The following is a 24885-nucleotide window of genomic DNA, read 5'->3' as shown; positions in this document are numbered from 1 at the left end:
AGAGACAGTTCTGCCACGTTGGCCATGCTGGTCTTGATCTTCTGACCTCAAGTGATCTGGCTGCCTTGGCCTCCCAAAGTGCATGAACCATTGCACCTGGCCACATTTCTACTTTTGTGAAGAATATATCCAAGTCTCTTGTCATTTTTCTATTGTTTTTTTAAAAATAAATTTGTTGGAGGCTGGTATATATTCAAAATATGTGTTGTATATGTTGTAAATATCTTTTTTCAATTTGTGACTTACCTTTTCATTCTCTTAAAGCTTTTTAAAATAAATTATAGCCCTTAATTCTAATGAAGTTCAGTATATCGGTTTTTTTCCTTTATAAGAAATATATTTTATATCCCATTTAAGAAATCTTTCTCTGTCCCAAGGTTATGAAGAGATTCCTCTGTGTTATCTTTTAGAAGATTTTCTTTGGTTTAACCTTTTATAGTCAGATCTGCAATCTCTCTGACATTTTAAAACAACATTGTTTAATTTGACAGTAATTAAAATATCAGACTTACAAAAAAAGTTGCAAGAATAGTACAAAGGTATCCAGGTTTTTTTCACCCAGAGTCTGCAAATGTTTATTTATTTATTTATTTATTTATTTTGCAAGCTTCCACATGTAGCACTGATCCAAACATTAATATTTCACATTATTACTACATAAATAAATGTTGATATATCAACAGTGATATGCCGGAACTATCTTAACTTGTGTACAAAAGTTCATTGTTAAAATTCAGGAATTTGCAGGTCGATTTCTAAATGATTGGTAGTTTGAAGTGGGCTGTGGCAGGGAAGTATTTACTCTGCAGACCTTAACACATGCTGTAAGTTATTCTTTTTAAAAACACATCAAGTACTACTTTATAAAAATAAGTGTGTAACTAAAACTAAGAGGCTGTTTGCAGTCACAAGATAAGACTAGAATGTAGAAAGTGAGTAGTAACAAAATTAGAAGTAATTTATTGAAGGAAGAGGCTGACAGTATTCTCTACACAAGGAATGAAAGGAATGTCTGGGTTTCTAAATGCCAGTATTTGAGTTGCAGAGTAAAAGTTTTGAATTTGCAAGCTTAAATAAAACCAACTACTTTGCATATAGGGTGATAGATATGGCCATTCAAAAAACCAATTTATAAATGAAACTTTAGTGTGTTCTAGTTTTAAAAAGACTAAAATTAAAGATAATACCTTAGGCAAATTGACCAGTGGGTTGAAAATTTTAAAAAGGTAATACCTTAAGTGAAATGGTAATATTGAAATATAGCATGTGGCTCTATACCCAATATCTAATAGCACTAGTATTGGAATTAACTTGAAGATTCAGAAGAAAATCTGTATTTCTATTTGTAAAGCTACCAGTACATCTCTTGAAACCAAACTGGTTGTATCTTCATTGTTACATTTTTCAGTTTAAATAATAATGGTGTCCTGAAGTTTTAGCTAGACACAGTATATAGAATATTGCAATTAGAATAAAATGACAAAATCTAAATGGCTCAGTGGTGTTTTTTTAAAATTTATTAAGAAAATTGAATTACCTACACAATCTCTCCTATTAATCCAAAATTAGTTTCCTAGAAATGGTTCTTACACTAACTGTCGTGAATGCAAGTGGGAGAACTAATACATTTACTCTTTCTCCTAATTGTTTGTGTATTCCACAGAGCATCATTATTTGACAAGACTTAAAGTACTTAGTGATTTTATTGGACTCTAAGTAATATAGCAATACAGGTTATGCCAGAGTTAGATTTGCATTAGTTTATATATAAACATTATGTTTAAAGAATGTGCATTTTCATGAGACAGTTAAATAATATAAAATGTCTCATTTTTTATTATCGTGGTCTTAATTATGAAATCTTCAAGTAGATACCTATACTGAATAATTTTTAAAACCTTATAGTAGTTATTATATATCTACATGAAAAATTACTTTCAAGCTAAGTCAAGTTCTGAGTTTCTGCAAAGATTCAAGACTTTAAAATAAATATGAATTTAATCTCTTACAAGAGTTAACCCTCTTGACACTACTGAATTGTAGAATGTTGTAAACATTCCAAAATGTTTATTTTACTTTTCAATATAGATTCAATTAATTTATGATTATACTCAATTTTCTCATCTTGAAATGTAATTTGCTGATGTTTTATTAACATTGTATATGATAGACTAGTATTGCTCACATTGTCTATTTTTATTTTTTGTCTTTTTGTGTGATAGTTTGTCTACAGTTAAAGATTTCTAAATGTATATATTTTTTCACTGAAATTATTGATTTATTGTAAAATGGGTGTCACTTAGAAAAGAGAAATAAAACCAGAATAAATAAATAATATAAGAGCTTGAAACTTCACACTTGAAGGTTCTTATCCTAATCCTGAGCAAATTTTTCTACCATTGTATTTTGTCTGAGGAATCAGTGATTCTAATTATTGTTATTCTTGCGGTTTATAATTATTCTTGTGGAGTTCCTATTGACAGATTAGGTCTTCATAATTACCTTATCTGCCCATAGAAAACAATTAGTGACAGTTGCCTCACTCAGCCACTGTATTTTAGTGCCTATCCCAGTGTTTAGATTAAGTAGTGCTGGTTAAATTAAATAAAATATTATATAGAGATGGAAGGGGTAGAGATAAACAGACATGTAATTTAAATAGAGCCTGCTGATAATTTGCTTTAACATATCATGTAAACTTACTACTTTGACAACAAAATAATTTGAATTGTAAGAAATGTACTTCCTAACTGGCCTATTGATTGTGAAAAAGATAAGTAGTCAACTGAGTATTCTAGAATTTCTTTTGACAAGAATATCTTTTTAGGTTAAAGAATGAGACATCTTGAATGTACAGTGTTTTACTATATTTTAAGCATGTTTGTACAAATGCCTATATATGTTTGTTTTTCAGAGTTGGAGCGTTATTCAGTATATTAATGTCTTATTGATAATGGCAGAACATCCACCACTACTGGATACAACTCAGATCTTAAGTAGTGACATTTCTCTTTTGTCTGCCCCTATTGTAAGTGCAGATGGAACACAACAGGTAAGAAAACTGAAGTGTTTCTTTATGTCTAATACACAAATATTTGTGCAAAATTTAAAATCGCAATAGTGAGTTCCTGTTAATTTATGTTTTAAATTCCCATTCAAAATGTTGTTTCAGTTTTATGAGATGATAAAAATAATGAGACTGTTCTTAAAGTCTCTTCTAAAATGTCTTGCTAATTAGTGGTCAAATTTCTTATGTATATATTTAGTTGCCATTCAAGTTGTTTTTGTTTTCCTTTAGACAAATAATGTGCTAGTTCCTGAGTGTTAACTAAGTTTAGACTTGTACCATAATGATTATTATAAATCATTTCAAATCATCACGGAATTATTATTTTTGCCTATATTATATAATAATAAAACACCGTCTTCTTTTCCTTCCCATTCTCCTCTCCTCACCAGACCCTCTCAAAAGTAAATACACAATTCCTGAAAAGCTGAGATTGTTTTTCCCCAGCCCAGGGCTTTATTTAAAATGTGGTTACACTGATTCACTATTCCCCCAGTAATCCTAGAAGGGATAGGAGTAATAAGCTTTCACAAGTACTTATTATGTGCCAGGCAATGTGCTTAATTTTCACAACTATCTTTTGTGGTAGATATTTTAACAGTAGGTGAGGAAACAAAGAGTAAGAACATAATAAATGATAATGAGGAGGAGAAAGAACAGTTTAGGTGCCCATTATGTAATAAACATTGTGCTAAGAGCTTTATGATCTTATTTAATGCTTTCAGCAATTCCATGAGGCAGGTACACCTGCCCTCATTTTGCAGATGAAGCAAAATGAGTTTCAGAAAGGCTTAAATAACTTGTTCATCATCACACAAAGTTTGTGCTCCTAACCATTACTTATACTACCTCCCTGGGAAAAAGAAAGATTTTCTTACTTTTTAAACTTGGTGTCTATAGTAGGCAATTATGATTTGCTTACAAGATAAAGGGCTTCTATTGAAAAATTAGTAGCAATTGGCTTAGGTTCTAAATTTTTCTACTCTGTGTAACGTAGCAAAAAGTATTGTGTCCTGGTTTTAATTTTTATACATGCTCTGATCCCAGCAGTTTAATTCTACAAACTTACTTTTAATGGTCAAATTGAAGTCTGTTCAGATTTTCTGTTTACAAAAATAATAGATGTGGCAGGTATTCATTTACTTTATGAGGTTCTTTGAGTCTCAGACCAGTCACTGGTTTCAAGGTGCTGATAACCTGATATATAAAAGAATCTATTAAGCTGTTAATTGCAGTACATTGATATAGTTGCTATAGTTGTATATTCTGTTAAGGGGAAGACAGCAGGCTGAAATAACACCATGATGTCATCCCAGGACTTTACTCTCCTTCCCCTAGAAGGAAATCTGATTAGCAGAATTTTCTTGAAATCTTCAAGGCACCATGGCTGTCATGTAACAGTAATGGTGTAGATGCTGTAGAGAAAGGATCTGGGAATAGAAGAACCTACTAGCAACGTTTAAAGGAGCAGGTGGAGTTAGGAGGCCTAGGATCAGGTTTTTTTGTGGAGTTAAAGAAAAAAATCAAATAGAATTCAGGAATTGTAGAGTAAAGCTTTGAATTCTAACTAGCAGGTTGCCATGTAGTTCTGTAGGGAGAGAGCTAAACACAAGTGGAAAACACACTGGACTGGCATGATAGATTTGGATTTGATTTTGGTTGCCGAAGACAAGTTATTTAACTTCTCTATGTTTGCTTCTCTAGAAAATGGAGGTAATAATCTCTTAAAGTAGTTATAGCTATGAGGGTGAAATGAGCCTGAAGGAGCTCAGTAGAGGTTTGCTGAATCCTAAGTAAAGCACTCAATAAATGTTTAAAAGACTGAAGAATCTTTAGATATCCCAGTCAGGATTTAAATCAATAGAGATAGTTATAATAAGCAGTGGATCAGAAAATGTGGATATAGTTATGAAGGATGCATATGAAGTACAAAGAGTGAACTAATAGCTATGGTAGAATGTAAGGGATTACATACAAAGTAGATAATAATTAGAAGTGAGAGGGCAATAAGCTTGACAGCAGACGTTTCTTTGTCTTAACACAAGAACTTATTGATATACCAAGTTACAGCTTATCTATGGAGACATGACACAACCTGGTTGATGCCTATTTAGCCACAGACTAAAAGACTGTTCCTGGCAGATGGAAGTGTCATGCACAAGCATGATGTTAAAAATTCAAGGTGACATTTTTTGTCCCTTACCTTGACTTTTCTTCAGAATATTATACTATATGAAATGATTTCTCTTCTTCTCTTCTACCTCTTGGGATCAAATTAATTTTCTTATAATTGGCTATGAAGATTATCTGTCTCCTCAATATTTTCTGGTTTAATACAGTAAACATCTTTCCTACTATATCATATTACACTCAGTGGGTCTTTTGGCTTATGAATTATACCAAAGAGAATGTCTCCTGACATCACTGCTAGTGTTGCTTTAGGAAGGCTGTAAGAAGCATGTATTATTCATCTTGACAAGAAGCTTATGACCCTTTTTTTGTGGTTATGGAATCTGCCTCCCTTTTTCGTTATTATAATAGACTTTATTTTTAGAGCAGTTTTAGGTTTATAAGAAAAAGGACAAAGCTCTCATATACCACCTCTTTTCCACAGTTTCCTCATTAACATCTTATAGTAGTGTGATATATTTGTTACAACTGATGAACCAGTATTGATGCATTATTAAGTAAGATACATAGGGACTCTTGGTGTTGTGCAAGAGTTCTTCAGGTCTTAACAAATGGGTAATGTCATGTATCATCATTGCAGTATCATACAAAATAGATTCACTGACCTAAACATCCCCTGTGCCTCACCTTTTCATTCTTCTTTTACTCCCCACACATCCTTGGCAACCACTGATCTTTTACTAACTCTCTGTAGTTTTGTGTGTTTTTTAGAATGCAATACAGTATGTAGCCCTTTCAGACTGGCTTCTCCCACTTAGCAGTATGGTCTAAATAATTTCTTTTCACGGTTTAGTAACTCATTTCTTTTTTATTATTGAATAATACTTCATTGTATAGATGGACCAGTTTGTTTATTCATTCATCTGTTGAAGGAAATCTTGGTCACTTCCAGCTTTAGGCTATATAAAGTTACTTTAAACATTCATGTGCAGATTTTTAAATGTACATAAGTTTTAACTCATGGATAAATACCTAGGAACATAATTTCTGGATTGTGTGGTAGGACTGTGTTTAGCTTTGTAAGAAACTACCAAATTGTCTTCTAAGGTGGCTGTACCATTGTACATTCTTTGTCATATGATTGACTTGAGATATCTTTTCCTGATAGCAGAAGAAAAGCCTGTATGAATGTTTGTGCCCTGTCAGAACCTCCAAATCAGTTTTACAGAACATGAGTTTCAAGTACAAGTGGAATGCTCAGTTCTATTCTCTATTGACACCATCAGAAGAACATTTCAGATGTTTTAGTTTCTTGTGTGGTTCAGCATTTTACTAATTTATCTTCTCTTAATTTCTGCTTATTTAACTTCCAAAAGGATTGAATGCATTTAAAGTTTTTCTTAAGATCTTTAAAAACTTAGCCTGCCTATTATGCTTCTTTATCAGTATCTTCTCCATTGCATTAATCTTTTAAAATTATTTTTATAACTTGTCCTCTCTTATTTTTACTCATGGGATTTTAATTTATGGAAGTAAGTTAAGAGACGGCACAGAGAGGCTAATGCCATTGAAAGAAGATTTTTATTACTTCAGTTTCCCAAAGAAGAGGACATGTCATGTCACACAGGCAGGGCCAAAGGAGAAGCATCACATTTTGGTCAGGAGGCAGAAGAAGATGTAAGAAGAAAGGCTGGACCTAATCCTTTGTTGGGGTTTCCACAGGAAAGGCAAGGCAAGGTGAAATAAATAGTGTTGGATTAGATAGTTTTAATAATTCTAACAGTCTTTGGGCTATAAGGGTGATCTCTGGTTGCCCAGTACCTGGCTCTGGAATGATTTAGGGTAGGGTAAATATTGCCTTGGTGTATAAAAGTTAGATAAGGTGGATAGCACTATAGACTTGGGATTGGATGGTTTGCATATAGGGAGTATGCCCCAGCCAAGCCTTTTGTTATCTGTAAGAACTGGCTATCCATACGAGGGGCCATCCCTCCCTGCAAGTGAGGCCACAGGTGCCAGAACATCAAGAATACAAAAAATAAGAAAATAGGGTCAATATAATTGGCCCTGTGCTGAATGGATGCCAATGGACAAATAAAGAATCTAAGAAAACACAGAACATACCCTCACCTTTTAAAAACGTGTTTTAAATAATGAAGTATAACATATATTTATAGAAAAATATATAAAATAAGCATGAAGTATAGCATATGATTATAAAGCATAAATCTTGTAACTACAAGCCAAGCCAAGAGATAAAATTCTGCCAATATCCTAGAAATTGCTTGTGTGTTTCTTCCACATCACAACACCCTGTCTTCTTCAAGGTTACCAATATCCTGACTTGTATGGTAATTGCTTACTGACTTTTCTTTACAGTTTTATCTATGTATACTTCACTATACAATAATAGTATAGTTTTGCCAATTCTTGATATTTACATAAACTTTATTCTTTTGTGACTTGCTGATCTTATTCAATATATTTTTTAAGATTCCTTTTCACTGTTGTTGAAATTTGTTCTTTATATTTTACTGTGTAAGATTCTATTATGTATGAATATAACTCAATGTATTCATTTATCTGCTCTCTTCTTGGTTTCTGTCTCAGGGGTTTCTAGTTTGGAATTATTATGAATAATGCTATTTTTTCTTTGATTTATCAAACTGTTAATATATATTCTGGCCACAAATTCTTTGTCAGTCATAAGTGTAGTGAATATTCTCTCCTTTTCTCCTGTTCTGGTTGTCTTTTCACTCTCTTTGATGTCTTTTTTTTTTTTTTTTAAGACAGAGCTTGCTCTGTCACCCAGGCTGGAGTGCAGTGGCATAATCTCAGCTCACTGCAACCTCTGCCTCCTAGGTTCAAGCAATTCTCCTGCCTCAGCCTCCAAAATAGCTGTGATTACAGGCATGTGTCACCTCACCAGGCTTATTTTTGTGTTTTTAGTAGAGACGGGGTTTCACCATGTTGGCCGAGCTAATCTCAAACTCCTTACCTCAAGTGACCCACCTGCCTTGGTCTCCCAAAGTATTGGGATTACAAGTGTGAGCTACCAGTGGCTGGCCTCTTTGGTGTCTTTTGATGAACTGTCTTTAATTTTAATGTGGCCGTATTTACCAATTATTTTCTTCTAGAGTTATGTTGTGTTTCTTCTTTGTCTACAAAAAATTTAAAAATTTAGTTGTGTGTGGTAGTGTATGCCTATAGTCCCAGCTACTCAGGAGGCTAAGGTGGGAGTATCACTTAAGCCCAGGAAGTCGGGACTGCAGTTAGCCATGATTATGCCACTGTACTCCGGCCGGGGCGGCAGAGCAAGACCTTGTCTCAAACAAAAAAAAATTTAAGGTATTTATGAACAGGACTTCCCTATACTAAGGCAATGAAAATATCTCTAAAAACATATTCTAAAATTATTCTAAAATCTGTACTTTTGCCTTGAACATTTTATGCTAAAATACACTGGAATTGATTTTTGTAAACTGTATCAAGCATGGGTCCAATTTGACTATATTTAAAATACATATGTATACCCAATTATTTCAGCACGGTTTATTTAAAAGACTATTACTTTCCTGTTGCTCCACAATGATACTTTTGTCATGTATCTATGATACATTGTTACAGATACGATCAAATATCTGTCACCATATATTTGTAGGGTTGTTTCTGGATTTTTAATTCTCTTTCATTGATCTGTTTTATTATCCCTGTGCCAAGAATACACCAAGTCTTGGTATCTGCTAAGCAAACCATCCCACCTTATTTTTTGAGAAGGTCTTGGTATTCTTGGGCCTTTATATTTACATATAAATTAGAATTAGCTTATAGATAGACACACACAACACCTGCTGAGATTTTGATTTAGATTGCCTTGAATCTATAGTTTGATTTAGGGAAGAATTGACATCTTTACAATATTGAATTTTTCATTTGTTGAAGTTGTTGTATTCATCCATTTATTTAGGTCATAATGAAGTTTCATAATTTTTCCCACAAAGGTCTTCAATATGTTTTGTTAAATTTATTCCTGGGCACTTGGGTTTTTATATGCTGTTATACATTGTATGTGTGTGTTAGTGTGTGAATCATTTTCTGTTGTGAGTTAGAAACGCAGTTTATTTTTGTGTATTGCTTCAATATCCAGCAACCTTGCTATACTCTTACTCATTTTGAGACTTGTTCTTAGCCTCAAAGAGAATGTTTTCAGCATATTATTATTGAGCATGATGTTTATTATAAATTTTTATAGATAATTCTTTTTTTTTTTTTTTTTGAGATGGAGTTTCCCTCTTGTTACCCAGGCTGGAGTGCAATGGCGCCATCTCAGCTCACTGCAACCTCCACCTCCTGGGTTCAGGCAATTCTCCTGCCTCAGCCTCCTCAGTAGCTGGGATTACAGGCACGCGCCACCGTGCACAGCTAATTTTTTGTATTTTTAGTAGAGACGGGGTTTCACGACGTTGACCAGGATGGTCTCGATCTCTTGACCTCGTGATCCACCCACCTCGGCCTCCCAAAGTGCTGGGATTACAGGCGTGAGCCACCACGCCCGGCCCAGATAATTCTTTATAAGATCTAAAAGGGTAAGCCAAGTGCAGTGGCTGATGCCAGTAATTAAAAGGGTAAGCCAGGTGCAGTGGCTGAGGCCAGTGATCCCAGCATTTTGGGAGGCTGGGGCAGATCACTTCAACCCAGGAGTTGGAGACCAGCCTGTGCAACATAGTAAGACCTCATTTATACTAAAAATAAAATTAGCTGGATGTGGTAGCACACACACCTGTAGTACCAGATACTCAGGAGGCTGAAATGGAAGAATCACTTGAGCCTGGGAGGCTGCAGTAAGCTGTGATTGTGCTAATGTGCTATCCAGTTTGGGCAATAGAGTGAGACCCTGTTTCGTATTTTCTACATTTCTAAGATAATGATTTTTTTTCTTCAAATTTTGATATCATAACTTACATTGATCTTTGAATGTTTAACTGATTGTATATTTCTGGCTAAACCTAACTTCATTGTGACATGTTATTCTTTTAATATATTGCTGAATTGGAGTATGCTAATATTTTTTCTAGGTTTTTATTTTTAGTCTATGTTCATGAGTGAGATTGTCCTATAATAGGCTTTTCCCTAGTATCCTGAGTTGGTCTCAAAGATGTGCTAACTTCATAAACCAAACTGTGGAGATTGCCCTTTTCTTTCTTATTCTTTGGTTAAATTTGTATCTGTTTAAAATTGTTTCTTCCTTATTTGGTATAACTTATTCAGTAAAATCTTCTGAGCCTAAGTTTCTTTAACTGAAGTACGGAAATGAAGAAACAAATCAGATGTATACTCTGAATGCTTTCATCCTAAGTTTGGAAGTACATTTTTATAATACTGAGGTAATCTGTGTATATTTGTTATGTAAGTGGTATGAAAATGATTAAGAAAATTTGAGTTTTTAAATACATTTAATAATAGCTAAGCACTTATGATCAGGCATCTAATGCATTTAAAATAAAATTTATTAATGTTATTAATGCAGATTAAAATGTTTAAGAAGAGTGAAACCATGGAAAGAAAATATAATAGATGAAAAAACCTGAATTAAGGTTATATTAATGATACATAATTTGAGAAATATTAGGAGGTAAAATTGGCAAACAAGTCATAGAACAAAACTAAGAGAGAGGATAAAAATTTCCCCAGGCTTGTTTTGAAAATGCGAGTGGATAGCAAGACTGTTTACTAAGATAAGTCTTATCAGTCAGAATAGGCAAGATTATTTTATGTTAACAACCTCTTAATCTCAGTAGTTTACCAAAAGGTTTATTGCTCATGCTGCATGTCTGTCACAGATTAGTTGTGGCTGTGTGTCACATCATTTTCACTTGAGACCCAGCCTCTATATGGAATGTTGCTGGTATCCTGGTTGCTGTTATACCTGCTGATCTCCATTCCATTTTATTGACCAACACAAAGCATATGGCCAAACTTGCCATCAGTGTTGGGGGTTTATAAGAGCAGCTACTGTTTGAGCCCTTACCATGTGTTCGGACACTGAGGCAAGTCATCCATTATTTCATTTAATCATCATAACGTTAAGTCCTTAGAAGTAGCTTTAATATTTTCATTGTATGGAAACTAAGAATCAGAAAGTCATTAATTTGTTACTAGGTTAAGTAACATAGCATCTGAAGGGCAAAAACCATAATTCAAAGCTAAGTCTTTAAAATTCCTAATCATTAATTTTGGTCTTAATCACTATAAAAATAGCAAATTAATGGATTAAATTTCAGGAAAAAGATGTGATTTGAACCAGGCATACAGAAATTATCAGAATAGTAGGGGTAGTAATAATGAGTTTATTCATACCAAGGGAATTTCGATTTGATGTGGGGTAAAAATGTTAGTAATTTTTGATATAACTAATAGTGAGTAGAAGGTTTATATAATACTACACCTTAACTTGAACACACTAGAGCTTCTCAACTCCCCCGACATGAACATCTTATTCAGCAGCTTTTCCTTTCCAAGTTTTTGGTTAGCTTCTTGTTTTCCCAATTGTTAACATCACCACAAGCAACTGTGATGTTAACCAACTGGCACTGATTGTTTTAGACATGCTACCCAGGGAGAAAACTATTTGTGATAAGGGAGCTGTGAGTTAGGACAAATTGAGACAAGCCCTGGGACTGGGTGTTTCCAGGGGAACTGCCAGACAGGTCAAATATGACAGTTTTGTGGAGATGAGACTTTTATGGTGTTCCAAACCATTCTTTCCCTTCCAGTGGCTGCTAGTTTGCTGGCTTTCATTGCTGCTGTGATTCTGAGACTTGTCTGAGACTTTCCAAACTTCTGTGAAGCTGGAGAGGTGGAGTAGGGAATAGAGCAAATTAAAATGACACAAAGTTCACTGTCCATATCATGAACTAGCTGTTTTCCCTGAGCATACTGTTGCAAGCTTTTGGTTAATTTCTGGAGTTCTGAAAAAAAAGTTAAGTTTTGACAGTCTGCGCCTGTGTTCTCACTGCTGTTATGGAGGAGTGGATTTTTGGAGGTTAACACTGTGTCATTCTTAATGATATCATCCAAAATGGAGTTTTTGTGGAATAAAAATGCAATATGATCAGAGTAGGGCCAATTCTCTGTGTAATATAACATTTTTCTAGTGTCATTTTATATTTTTATCTTGGCATCTAAACTTTGAAAAAACAGTGTTTATTATTTACCAACAGGTACAATGAAATAATTTCTTCATCATATGACTGTATGTATAGAATAAAACTGTGTTAAAAGCCTGCTGGGTGAATAATTGTAAAAAGAAGATTTTTTTTTTTAAGTGTGACTCAGATCCTCACTTCAGAAATTTGCAATGAGTAACCATTTCACAGGTCAATAGGTTTCCTTAGTTGAGGGCCCTCATCATTTTTGTTGATACATGTTAAGCTTTCATGCATAGCAGGCTTCTTAGTTGGACCCTTGATAGAGAATTGTCTCAAAAACGTTCAGAGCTGTTTGTCCAGAGGAAACTATAGAGACAAACCAAAAAAAGCAGAGCAGGGTAGGGGAGTAAAGATATTTCTCCCTTTCTACTCTACCTAAAACAAACCTAAAAACAAAGCTCTAAATATCTGTTTCTGAGATTAGCTTTTATAAATGTTACTTTGGATTAAACTTTATCTCCATGGAAGTTGTGTTTGGCTTAAATGGAAATAAGAAGGAAAAACTTTCACTAATAACCAAAAACCAAATATAAAAACTTTAAAAAATGATCACATTTTTAAGTTTCAAAAGTTGTAAATTTGTAAATATATGCATTAAAAAATCTGATAGCTTATATGCTAAGCTATACACATAAACCTTAGCAATGAGATTACTGAGACTGAAGTAAAGCTTATACTTCTGTGACAATAATTTTGTGCCTCAGAATTCTAATCCAAACCCTCAATCATAGATGTTATAGCCCAAATTAGTCATTTTCTAACTGCTATGCAGCTTTGTCTAGCAAATAAATAGTGGTTTGCTAGATTTCACATTCTTAGAAGCTTAAAAGCTAGAATTTAAACATTAAACCACTCTCTCTTCTTTCAATTAGCTTTTTTCTCTCACATGCCTGCACCATGCCACTTTCTGTGACATTTCATTAGAAAATCAAATGCTTTTCAAAAATTCTAGTGCTATTACCCATTAACTTTTCTTTAGACATAAAAAGGCTTATACTTAAGATTCATATCTGAAAATCTGCTTATTTATCACATTTTTGTAAGCACATATTTATTAAAATTGATGATAAAGATTCAACTAGCCTGTCCCAGAAAAAAGTTAACTTCAGGTTCTGCCTGTGTTTAAAATATTGCACTGGTTCTTGTTCTAAGAGATGATAAAAAATTAGACCTACAAATTGGATGTAAATATCAAGACAGTCTAAAGGGAAAAAAGGTTTGTAAAATACCAGTCAGGAACAGAGTTACAAAGAAGGGAAACTAGAATTTAGTTTTTATATTTTGCACAAAATAATAATATATTCTTATTGAATGATTTGAGACCAATACCATTTCGTTTGCTTGTTGTTAAACTATATATGTTTCTAAGAAAATAAAAATTGGTATCCGGACGTGGTGGCTCACACCTGTAATCCTAGCACTTTGGGAGGCTGAGGCAGGTAGATCACTTGAGGTTGGAAGTTTGAGACCAACCTGACCAACGTGGAGAAACCCCATTATTGCTAAAAATACAAAATTAGCTGGGCATGGTGGCACATGCCTATAATCCCAGCTACTCAGGAGGCTGAGACAGGAGAATCACTTGAACCTAGGAGGCGGAGGTTGCTGTGAGCCGAGATCATGCCACTGCACTCCATCCTAGGCAACAAGAGTGAAACTCCAACTCCAAAAAAAAAAAAAATTGGCAAATTATTTTATTTAGTTGAAAAATTATTTCATTTGAAAAGTGGACCATAAAATACTTTCATGTAATTCAAGCTAATGTGATGAAACTGAAATATTTTGTAGCATTTTAATAACTATTTTAATATACATTTTTATATACTTAACATGTTTTTAAAACTGTTATGAAAGAAAATCACCAAACTCTAAAGTAAACATCTTAAAGAAGTGAAACTTAATGGTCCTGGAATTTTGATAGATTCCTAGTCTAAAAGCATTGATATTCTATTAAACTTCTACATATTCTACAGTTAAGTTTCAAACTCTCTGACTAAGTGACTCCAGAGTTAGTCAGCTCCTGTGCCCCAGAATCCTGTAGAAATTGTTGACTTTTAAGTAATATGGTTTGGGCTAAAGTGAGGTGAAAATAAATAATGACTTAAAAGTAGCACTGTATAAACATGGAAATGGATTCAACTAAAAAACAAAGATAATGTTTCCCATTTTTGCATGTATTGTTACATTAGATTAATATAAAGCAAGATGATTTTTGTCCAAATTGTACAGATGTTGAAGTAGAAATTGAGTTCTGCTTTTTCAGCTTATAACATTCCCTTTCATATAAAAATACAAAAGATTAACAAAACCAAAAGTGAGTTTCTTGAAAAGATAAACAAAATTGACTAGCCATTAGCTAGGCTAAGAAGAAAAAGAGATAGAAAGATAGATAGATGATAGATAGATAAAAAGGAGACATCACCGTGGATACCACAGAAATACATAGGATTATTAGAGACTACTGTGAGCAACTATATGTCAACAAATTTGAAAACCTAGAGGAAACGGATAAATTACTGAACACATTCAACCAACCAAAATTGGAACAAGAAGAAATAGAAAACCTAAACAGACCAATAACAAGTAATGAGATTGAATTAGTAATAAAAAGTCTCCCAAGAAAGAAAAGTCCAGAACTAGATGGCCTCACTGCTGAATTCTACTGAACCTTTAAAGAAGAATTAATACTAGTTTCCCTCAAATTATTCCAAAATGTTAAACCAGAGGGAACTCTTCTAACCAATTCCACAAGGCCAACATAACTCTGATAACAAAATAGAACCAAGGACACAGCAGAAGCAGAAAACTAAAGACCGATATATCTGATGAACATAGACACAAAAATCTTCAGCAAAATACCATATAGCAAACTGAATACAACAATTAATCAAAAAGATACACCATGATAAAGTGAGATTTATCACAGGAATGTAGGAATGGTTCAACATACGTAATTCAGTAAACGTGATGCATCACACTAACATAATGAAGGACAAAAACTGTAAAACCTATCAATAGATGAAGAAAAAGCGTTTGATAAATTCAGCATCCCTTCGTGATTTAAAACCCTCAATAAATTAGTTACAGAAGAAAAGTACCTCAATGCAATAAAGTCCATGTATGACAAACCCACAACTAATATTATACTGAATGGGGAAAAGCTGAAAGCTGTTTTCTCTAGGAACTGAAAAATAATTGGTTTTGATGAGTCCCAGGTTAGCCAACCCACTTATACTGTTGTTTTTTCTTTCAGTGATCATTTTTAATTAGTAGTAGTTCATGTTTTTTCCATTTTTCTCTTTGCTTTTAAATGTGATTACGAAAAATATTTTGTTGTCACTACTGATATTTTCTTCAGTGTTTTAAATGGTCTCCTAAATAGCTTTCATGTACTTGCTCCGCATAGATAGATAGAGAAATTATGGCTGTGGGACAAATCATAAATCATTAGATTTAAAATTGGTTAGTTTTCAAATAGTACTTTTCTGGAATTGAAATACAATTCCATTTCATAAGTATTTACCAAAGTAACCACTGTTAGATATAATTTATGTTCCTGAAGATTTGTAATTTAGCATATGACTGAGCTTATGCACACTGGTTTATGACATTATAAACCAATATATGGAAATTTGAACAAAAGTGATTTAGATAGCTTTTCTCATCACTATTGCCTTGGTAATACTTGAATATACTTGAAAATGTATATTCTAATACTTTCTTTTTTCAAGATTTCAGCATGGCTTTAAGCAAGGTATTACATTCTAAAGTAATACCTTTAAAATGTCTGAATAATTTGAGTAATCTATTACTGAAATAAAATACCTGTTCTTTAACTAGTAAGCATAGTACGCATCAATTTCTGTAAACATTTTATTGACCACTTAATAGTCTATATACCTATATAATACAAAAACTGGCATTTACAGCTAAAACATCTGGTAAACTTAACTGATACATTAATGAGTGCCGACTGTTTAAGGAAAGAATTTAACATTAGCCACAAAATTGGCCACAAAGTGCCTGTATATGAAATACTCTATCTTGAGGTGATTAATTGGACTTATCAAAAGTTTGGGGAAAGAAAGGAGATTGGAGTTATGTTCTAAAGGAGAAAAATGCAAATTAAAACCTTAATGAGGTTGTAGATGTTAAGAAACCTGACAGCATAGTAAGGCTTGTGGAGCAATAGGATCCCTCAGACACTGATGGCACAGTCATTTTGAAGAGTGATGTAGCAGTATTTAATAAAGCTGAAAAAGTGTATACCCCAAATTTAACATAAATACCTCTAAATATTTATCTTATAAAAAAATCTTATACATATATACAAGGGCACATGTGCAAAACTGTTCTCTGCATCATTTTGTATTAATGATAGAACTAGAAATAATATAAATGTTTACTAGTAGGGAAATGGAGAAGATTTGAGAGGATTTATATAATGGAATACTAGAATACTGTATATATACCAGTATTTTATTGTATGAATCTATAGTATGGGTAAATCTCAAAAATACAACATTGAGTAAAATAGCAGATTAGAAAGGGATTTGTAAGATGTGATGTCACTGATATAAAAGAATAAAAATAAAAGTTTCAAAAATGGCAGTATATACAAATACTGGATGAATACAGCATGCATATGAAAAATAATAAAACATTGATGAGTGTGATGCACTCCAAGTTAAGAAAAATGATCTGTAAAATTATTTTTCTTTTTCAAAAGAGCATTTGAGGAAAATTCATCAACATAATTCTAGTTGATTCTGGAAAGTAATGGATACAATACTGTCTACTTTTCTGTGTGTTTGAAATATTTTATAATAAGAAAATTAAAGACATAAGATTAGGTATTATGGATAGGGTAATTGCTAAGAAGTTTTGTTTCATTTTGTTTTGTTCTGTTGTTTTTTTAGACAGGGTCCTGCTCTGTCATCTATGCCAGAGTACAGTGGTATGATCATGGCTCACTGCAGCCTTAGTCTTCTGGGCTCAAGTGAGCCTCCTGCCTCTCTAAAACTACAGACATATGCTACCACACCCAGCTAATTCTGTTATTTTTTATAGAAACAGAGTCTCACTATGTTACCCAGGATGCCCTTGAACTCTTGGGGTCAAGTGATCTTCCTGCCTCGATAGAAGGTTTTGAATGTTATATTCTAAGTTTTAGATTTGAGGTAGTAAGATATAGGTAGTAAATAAAGCTTCAAAAGTAGATCAGTGAAAAGATGAGAATAACCCTTGAGGACAATTATTTGGTTAACTACATAGTTAAATGCAATGGAGTGGGGAGACAACAGAGGAAGGACTGATTGGCTTATATATCCACCCTACCAAGCATAACGTGATGTAGGTCTAGAGGATACCAACTGTGAAATTGAAAATGAAGGGGGAAACCTGATCATGTCTTTTTTCAGAGAAAGAATGAGTATGATGAAATTTTGGAAATTCAAAACTGAAAGCATGTACAGAAAAAATTCACATTTTTAATAGATGGACAAACTAAAGTCTCATAGTTAACTAGCTTACACACTAAGTGGCAGATTTGAGACTAGACTCAGTATCATCTGATCCCTCAATCTCAGTCACTTTGGAGTAAGAGGATGTTGAGTTTAAATACAAAATTTGAAAACACTTGGTTCTAGGTAAGTAATGATCCAGTTGATACTAATAAAACAGTTCAGAAATGGTGGCACCTGACTGATAGGAATGGTTAGTAAATGCCTCTCCAACACTGTCTCCTTACATCCAGTAGGAATGCTTACAAGACAGTTGAATAGATACGAAGAAATAAAGAGGACCAGTAAACTAACCAGGTAAATATAAAAGACAGTGTAAATGTATTAAGTTTTTTTGGTATGATTTAATTTGCAGAAAGCAATAATTATGCACTGTTGATTGGCTTATAAGGTATAAAAATGTAATTAATGTTATAACAGAGGATGGGAGAGGGAACTGAGGTTTAGAGGAGTGGTGTTTTTTACAAACAATTGGAATTAATTGGATCAACATTATGAGTTAATTATAATCCCCAGGGCATCTACTAAAAAAAAAAAAAAAAAAAAAAAAAAAAAAAAAAAAAAAAAAAAAAAAAAAAAAAAAAAAAAAACTCAAAAGAATGTAGTAAAAGAATCAGCAGGAGAATTAAAATAGAACATCAAAATATGTTTAACATAAAAAGGGCAAAAATGGAGGAATTGAGGAACAAAAGAGATAATATCATTGAGGAACAAAAAAGACATAATATCATAGAGAAAACAGCAAAGTAGCAAACTGATAAGGTAAATCCTACCTTATCGTTAAGTACATTGCATCTAAATGGATCAAACATGACAGTGAAAAGACAGTTTGACAGAATGGATAAAAATTCAGGCCGGGCATGGTGGCTCACCTGTAATCCCAGCAGTTTGGAAGGCCGAGGTGGGTGGATCACCTGAGGTCAGGAGTTTGAGACCAGCCTAGCTAATACGGTTAAACCCCATGACCATCCTCGTCAACGTGGTGAAACCCCGTCTCTACTAAAACTACAAAAAATTAGCTGGGCATGATGGCGCGTGCCTGTAATCCCAGCTACTCAAGAGGCTGAGGCAGGAGAATTGCCTGAACCCAGGAGGCAGAGGTTGCGGTGAGCCGAGATCGCGCCATTGCACTCCAGCCTGGGTAACAAGAGCGAAACTCCGTCTCAAGAAAAAATAAAAATAAAAATAAAAATAATTAAAAATACAAAAATTAGCCAGGTGTAGTGTCATGCGCCTGTAGTCCCAGCAACTCGGGAGGCTGAGGTGGGAGAATTGCGTGAACTCAGGAGGTGGAGATTGCAGCCAGCCAAGATCACGCCAGTGCACTCCAGCCTGGGTAATAGAGTAAGACTCCATCTTAAAAAAAATTCATGATGCAACTATGTGCAGTTTGTAGGAGACACTCCTTTTATTTTTTAAGAGGCAGAGTCTTGGTCTGTTGCCAGGCTGAAGTACAGTGTTGCCATCATAGCCCTGAGCTCAAGTGATTCTTCTGCCTCAGCCTCCTAAGTAGCTGGGACTCCAGGTGTATCCAACTACACCCAGCTAATTTTTAAAATTTCTTGTAGAAACTGAGTCTCGCTTGTTGCCCAGGCTGGACTCAAACTCCTGACTTCAAGCTATCCTCCAACCTCATCTTCCCAAATGCTAGATTACAGAAATGAGCCACATAATGCCCAGCCCAGGACACTCTTTAAATCAAAGACATAAATAGGTTGAAATTTAAAAGATAAGAGTAAGACAGATTGTAACCCAAACAGAAATGAAATGACTATACTAATAATTGACTTTAAGTCAGAAAAATGTTACTAGAGACAAAGAAGGATGTCTTATAATGATAAAAGGGTCAATCTGCCTCTAACAGTCGAGCCCCCAAATATCTGAAATAAAGATTGACGGAATTGATGGGAGAAATAGACAGTTGAACAATAATAGTTGGAGACGTCAATAGGTAGAATATTAACAAGGAAATAGAAGGTATGAATGACCCTTTAAACCTAATAAATAGCTGTGGAACATTCCACCCAACAACAGCAGCATGTATAATCTTTTCAAGTGTACACGGATCATTGTTCATTATAGGTTATATACTAGGTCATAAACCTTAACTTCCCAAATACCTAGGACCACAGATGTGTACCACGATGCCAGGCTAAATTATATATATTTTTTAGAGCCAGGTTCTACCTGTTTTGCCCAGGCTTCATTAAATTTAAAGAGATAGAAATAATATGAAGTATTTTCTTCAAACTTAATGAAATGAAATTAGAAATCAATAACACAGGGAAATTTGGGAAAATCACAGATATGTATAAAGAATATATTTTTACAAAGCCAGTAGGCCAAAGAATAAATCACTAAGGAAATTAGAAAATACTTTGGTATGAATGCAACCAATGATACAACATACTAAAATTTATGGTATACTTCTAAAGTAACGGTTAAAGGAATATGTATACCCTTAAAAGCCTGTGTTTAAAAACAAAGCTCTGAAATCAGTTATCTAACCTTTTATTTTAGAAAGCTATAAAAGATCAAACTAAACCTAGAGCTAGCAGAAAGAAGAAAATAGTAAAGCTTAGGGTAGAAATAAATGAAATAGAGAACAGAAAAAAATAGAAAATCAAAAATAGAAAAGTTGGCTCTTTGAAAAGATTAGCTAAATTGCCAACCCTTTTAAGTAGACATATCAAGAAATAAAAAGTGTTGTTAGTATAATGGTGAGCATAGCTGCTTTTCAAGAAAAAAAAGATTCAAATGACTAAAATCAAGAATGAGAGAGTAGACATTACTACGGATCTTACAGAAAAGAGAGGATTATTAATGAATACTATGAACAGTTGCATTCCAACAAGTAGATAGTCTAAGTAAACTAGAAAAATATCTAGAAAGACATAACCAACCAAAACTGAATCAAGAAAAAATATAAAATCTGAATAGAGGTATAAGAAATAAAGAGATTAAATTTGTACTACAAAGAAAAACTCTCCCAAAGTAAAGCTGAGACCCACATGGCTTTTTTGGTGAATTCCACCAAATGTTTAAGGGAGAATTAACACCAAATCTAAATATAAACCAGATAGAGACATCATAAGAAAACTGCAGACCAATATCCCTTTATGAATATAGATATAAAATCCTCAACAAAATACTAGCAAACAAAGTCCATCAACATATAAAATTATATTTTGTCCATCAACTAAGTGGGGTTTATACTAGGAATGTGAAGTTGGTTCAACATACATAAAACAATCATTGTAATAACCACATGGTCATCTCAGTAGACTCAAAAGAAGCAGTTGTTAAAATTCAACACCATTTCTTAATAAAAGCACTCAGTATACAAGCAATAGAAAGTAACTTCCTCAACCTCATAAAAAGCATCTGCAAAAAAACCCACAGTTAGCACTGTATGGAATGGTAAAAAACTGTATGCTTTTCCTCTAAGATGAAAAACAAGATATGGGTGTCTTGCTCTCACCACTTGTATTCAACATTGTACTGGACATTCTAGCCAAGGCAAATAAAAAACTAAAGGAATTACAGGCCTCCAGGTTGGAAAAGGAATAAAACTCTATTCGAAGAGAATATGATCTTGTAAAAGGAAAATCTTAAAGAATTCATTAAAAAACTATGGAACTAATAATTAGTTCAGCAAGGTTGTGGGATTCAATATAGAACACGATATATTGAATACAATATAGAATATATTGAACACAATATATATTCTATGTGAACACAATATATATTCTGTGTACAGTAGGCTTCCTGTCATACATGACTGTATTCAGTCACCATAGCAGGCAAATCAACAAAGAACTGTAGTAGCATTTGCTTCTAGATAATCCAATACATAGGCTATATATTGTGTTCAATATAGAATAATAAATTGTTTTTCTATATACTAGCAATGAACAATCTGAAAATGAAATTAAGAAAACTTTTCCATTTACAACAGCATAAAAAAGAATAAAATACCTAGGACTAAGTTTAATGAAGTATGATATGTATACACTGAAAACCATAAAACTCATTGAAAGAAATTAAGGAAGACTTAAATTGGAAAAACATCTCATGATCATAGATCAGAAGACTTAATATTGTTAAGGTGCAATACTGCCAAATTATACATATCCAATAGATTGCCTACCAAATTCCCAACTGGACTATGCACATCTAAAAGTGTGAAATTGGACCTATACTTCATTCCATCTACAAAGCTAATTCAAAATCAATTAAAATCCTTATTTTAAATTAAAATTAAAAATCTTATTTTAAAGAGCTAAATCTTAAGACTGTTAGAATAAGACATATGCGTAAATCTCCGTGATCCTGAATTATGGAATGATTTCCTAGATAAAAAACTTAAAAAGCACAGGAAAGAGAAGAAAAATGACATGTAATATACTTCATCAAAATTAATTTCGTGCTACAAATTTTGTGTTACTATCAAGAAAAATTCACAAAATTGTATGTGTTTATATAATTTAAATGTGATTGTTAATAATCCAGAAATAAGTTATTAGAAGACTAAGTATTATCAATCTTTCTTTGATAAATGAGTTAAGTTTGTGGAGTCAGTTTTAGAATTAAAGCATTAATAGATTATTTCTAGGTGTATGATGTTAGTTTGCACACTGATGCTTGTTTCTTTTATATATATATATGTATACATATAGTATATATAAACTACAAATATACCAACATATTCCAAGATCAGAGCAAAAACAAAATAATTAAAAATATAGCTTTAAAATAAAACATATTTGTAAGCAGTATACTCTTAAATTCTAACTTGTTAACTGACATTGGATTATCTAGAAGCAGATGCTACTGCAGTTCTTTGTTGATTTGTTTGCTATGGTGACTGGATACAGTCATGTACAACAGGAAGCCTACTGTACACTGGATAATTTGATAGAAAATGAGGTTTGAGGTAAGTATTGATGAGTTTACTGGTAATCAGTTGTACCTTTAATATCCTGTGTCTATGTATATTTTCACTGGGCAAGTGTAAAATGACATAAGAAGCCACCAGAATGGAGTTTGTAAAGGGTGACTTGTCAGACTAAGGACAATATGAGGTCAAACTTCCCAGTGAAAATTACCTTAGTATTCAGTGAATTGAAACAAATTGGAACAGATTGCTGGAGCAGAAACTTTAATCTTACAGCAGCTGTTGATACCTGTAGAAGCAGCAGTTGAATGAAAAAAAATCAGAGAATGCAACCAACAGTAAGTAAAGTGGGTTTTAGAAGTGGCTTTACTAGATAAGCAAGTTTATGATTTAATACTTCAATGAAATTTTATAATTTATACTTAAATCTTGTCTATTTATGGGTCAAGGAGTGAGATCATGTTGCTGTTTTTTAATGTTAAATGCTGATAGAGATAAGAGCTACAGATTTGCCAGTTGTAGGGTGAACTTAAAACTATTAACCTTTTATCGTAGAATAATTGTATTAAATCAATAGTTGTAGATTAATTTCTAGAAAATACTGTGATTTAAATGAAAAAAATTGTAAAAACCACTTTGTAGTTACAACTGTTAGGATACTAATACTTTAAATATGTAAATTATTTATAAATGAAGTTGTTTTAGCTTATAGCTTACAATTACTGCTAAAATAATTATATTTTAGCATATTATCATGAAGTTAAAATTTGTAGTCTTTAATATGCTGTGTTTTTTAGTATAAAGTTTTTATAATTTGAATATAGAATTTCAGAGTTTATGAATCTGTTAAGAACAATTAGTCCAGCTGCATTCTTTGTGAAATTATAAATGTAGAAATTTTTAGAAGCTATATTATGAAGAAAGCTATTGCAGACTGCTGTAAGACACCTGAAAGAAACATAACTCTTTTACAGAAACTAATTATCATTCACCTTTAAAGAATGATATTTTATTTAATTTGTTAATATGGTTGAAATTACTATTTCATACAGGTACATACACTTGTCATTTGGGTAATTTGTTGCAGAGTTCAAAATAACAGTATTTGTTATCCATATAACTTTCATCTCAAAACTTCTGAAACTTAGAATTACTTCAATAACTTATTTTGACTTGATCCTATTCCGTTGTAAGATACTATCCTTATTGTTTTAATTCTAAATTGCAATATAAAAACTTGTGTTTTTGAGTATTAATGAGCATAATGAATTGCTTTTGATATAGCGATGCAGTTTATATAAGAAAACTTCTTCTGTGAAGAGACTATCAGCATTTAAGATAAAACTTTTACTTTATTAAGATAAGGCAGAACTTTTATTAAAAAGATAAATTTGTTTATTTTCAAATGCAGGCAGTTTATACTGGGAGCATTACATGTTAAAGGGGTACATGTTATTGCTCAAATATAAGCTGTGTGAATGGTGAATTCATATTTTAAACTCAAACCTAAATCCTAAAATGAATAAAGTAAATGAGTGTGAAAGTGCTTTGTTAGCAATAAAGTAAAACACAATTTTAAGCTGGTGATACTGTAATTATCCACTTGGGTAATCTTGATACCCTGGACTTATTCTGAGTATCAGTTTTTAAAGAATGGTAGAATGGTTAAAAGACATGCAAATCCAAATGACGCCTGAAACTTGGAATTGATGCTGATATTCTAATTACTGTAAAGTCCTTATATTTTTTTCTTTAAAGTGGAAAGTATTTTAAGTCTAACTTTTTAATAGAACTGGCTTTAGAAAGATAGATTTAATTGTTGACAACCTACACATGTATATATGTTCAATAAGATACATGGCACATGGCCGGGCGCGGTGGCTCAAGCCTGTAATCCCAGCACTGTGGGAGGCCAAGGTGGGTGGATCACGAGGTCAAGAGATCGAGACCATCCTGGTCAACACAGTGAAACCCCGTCTCTACAAAAAATACAAAAAATTAGCTGGGCATGGTGGCGCGTGCCTGTAATCCCAGCGACTCAGGAGGCTGGGGCAGGAGAAT

General features: G+C 33.1%; 1 protein-coding gene across 3 annotated transcripts in view; it reads left to right on the top strand.

Moving 5' to 3' along the window:
* The window catches only part of FNDC3A (fibronectin type III domain containing 3A), a 197212-nt gene that overhangs the window by 27451 nt on the left and 144876 nt on the right, over positions 1 to 24885 (top strand). For 2 of the 3 annotated variants that reach the window (XM_017535917.2, XM_017535918.2), the window contains exon 2: positions 2915 to 3052. In XM_017535917.2, the coding sequence (XP_017391406.1) occupies positions 2954 to 3052 (99 nt within the window). In that variant the 5' untranslated portion in view covers positions 2915 to 2953. Of the gene's footprint in view, positions 1 to 2914; positions 3053 to 22838; positions 23163 to 24885 lie in introns of those variants that run through there. The other variant, XM_017535919.2, reaches the window with a different exon arrangement.

This window comes from Cebus imitator, unplaced genomic scaffold (genome assembly GCF_001604975.1).
Source record: "Cebus imitator isolate Cc_AM_T3 unplaced genomic scaffold, Cebus_imitator-1.0 Scaffold94, whole genome shotgun sequence".
NCBI classification, from domain to species: Eukaryota; Metazoa; Chordata; class Mammalia; order Primates; family Cebidae; genus Cebus; species Cebus imitator.
The sequence above is the reverse complement of the archived record's forward strand: the minus strand, read 5'-3'. Positions and strand labels throughout refer to the sequence as shown.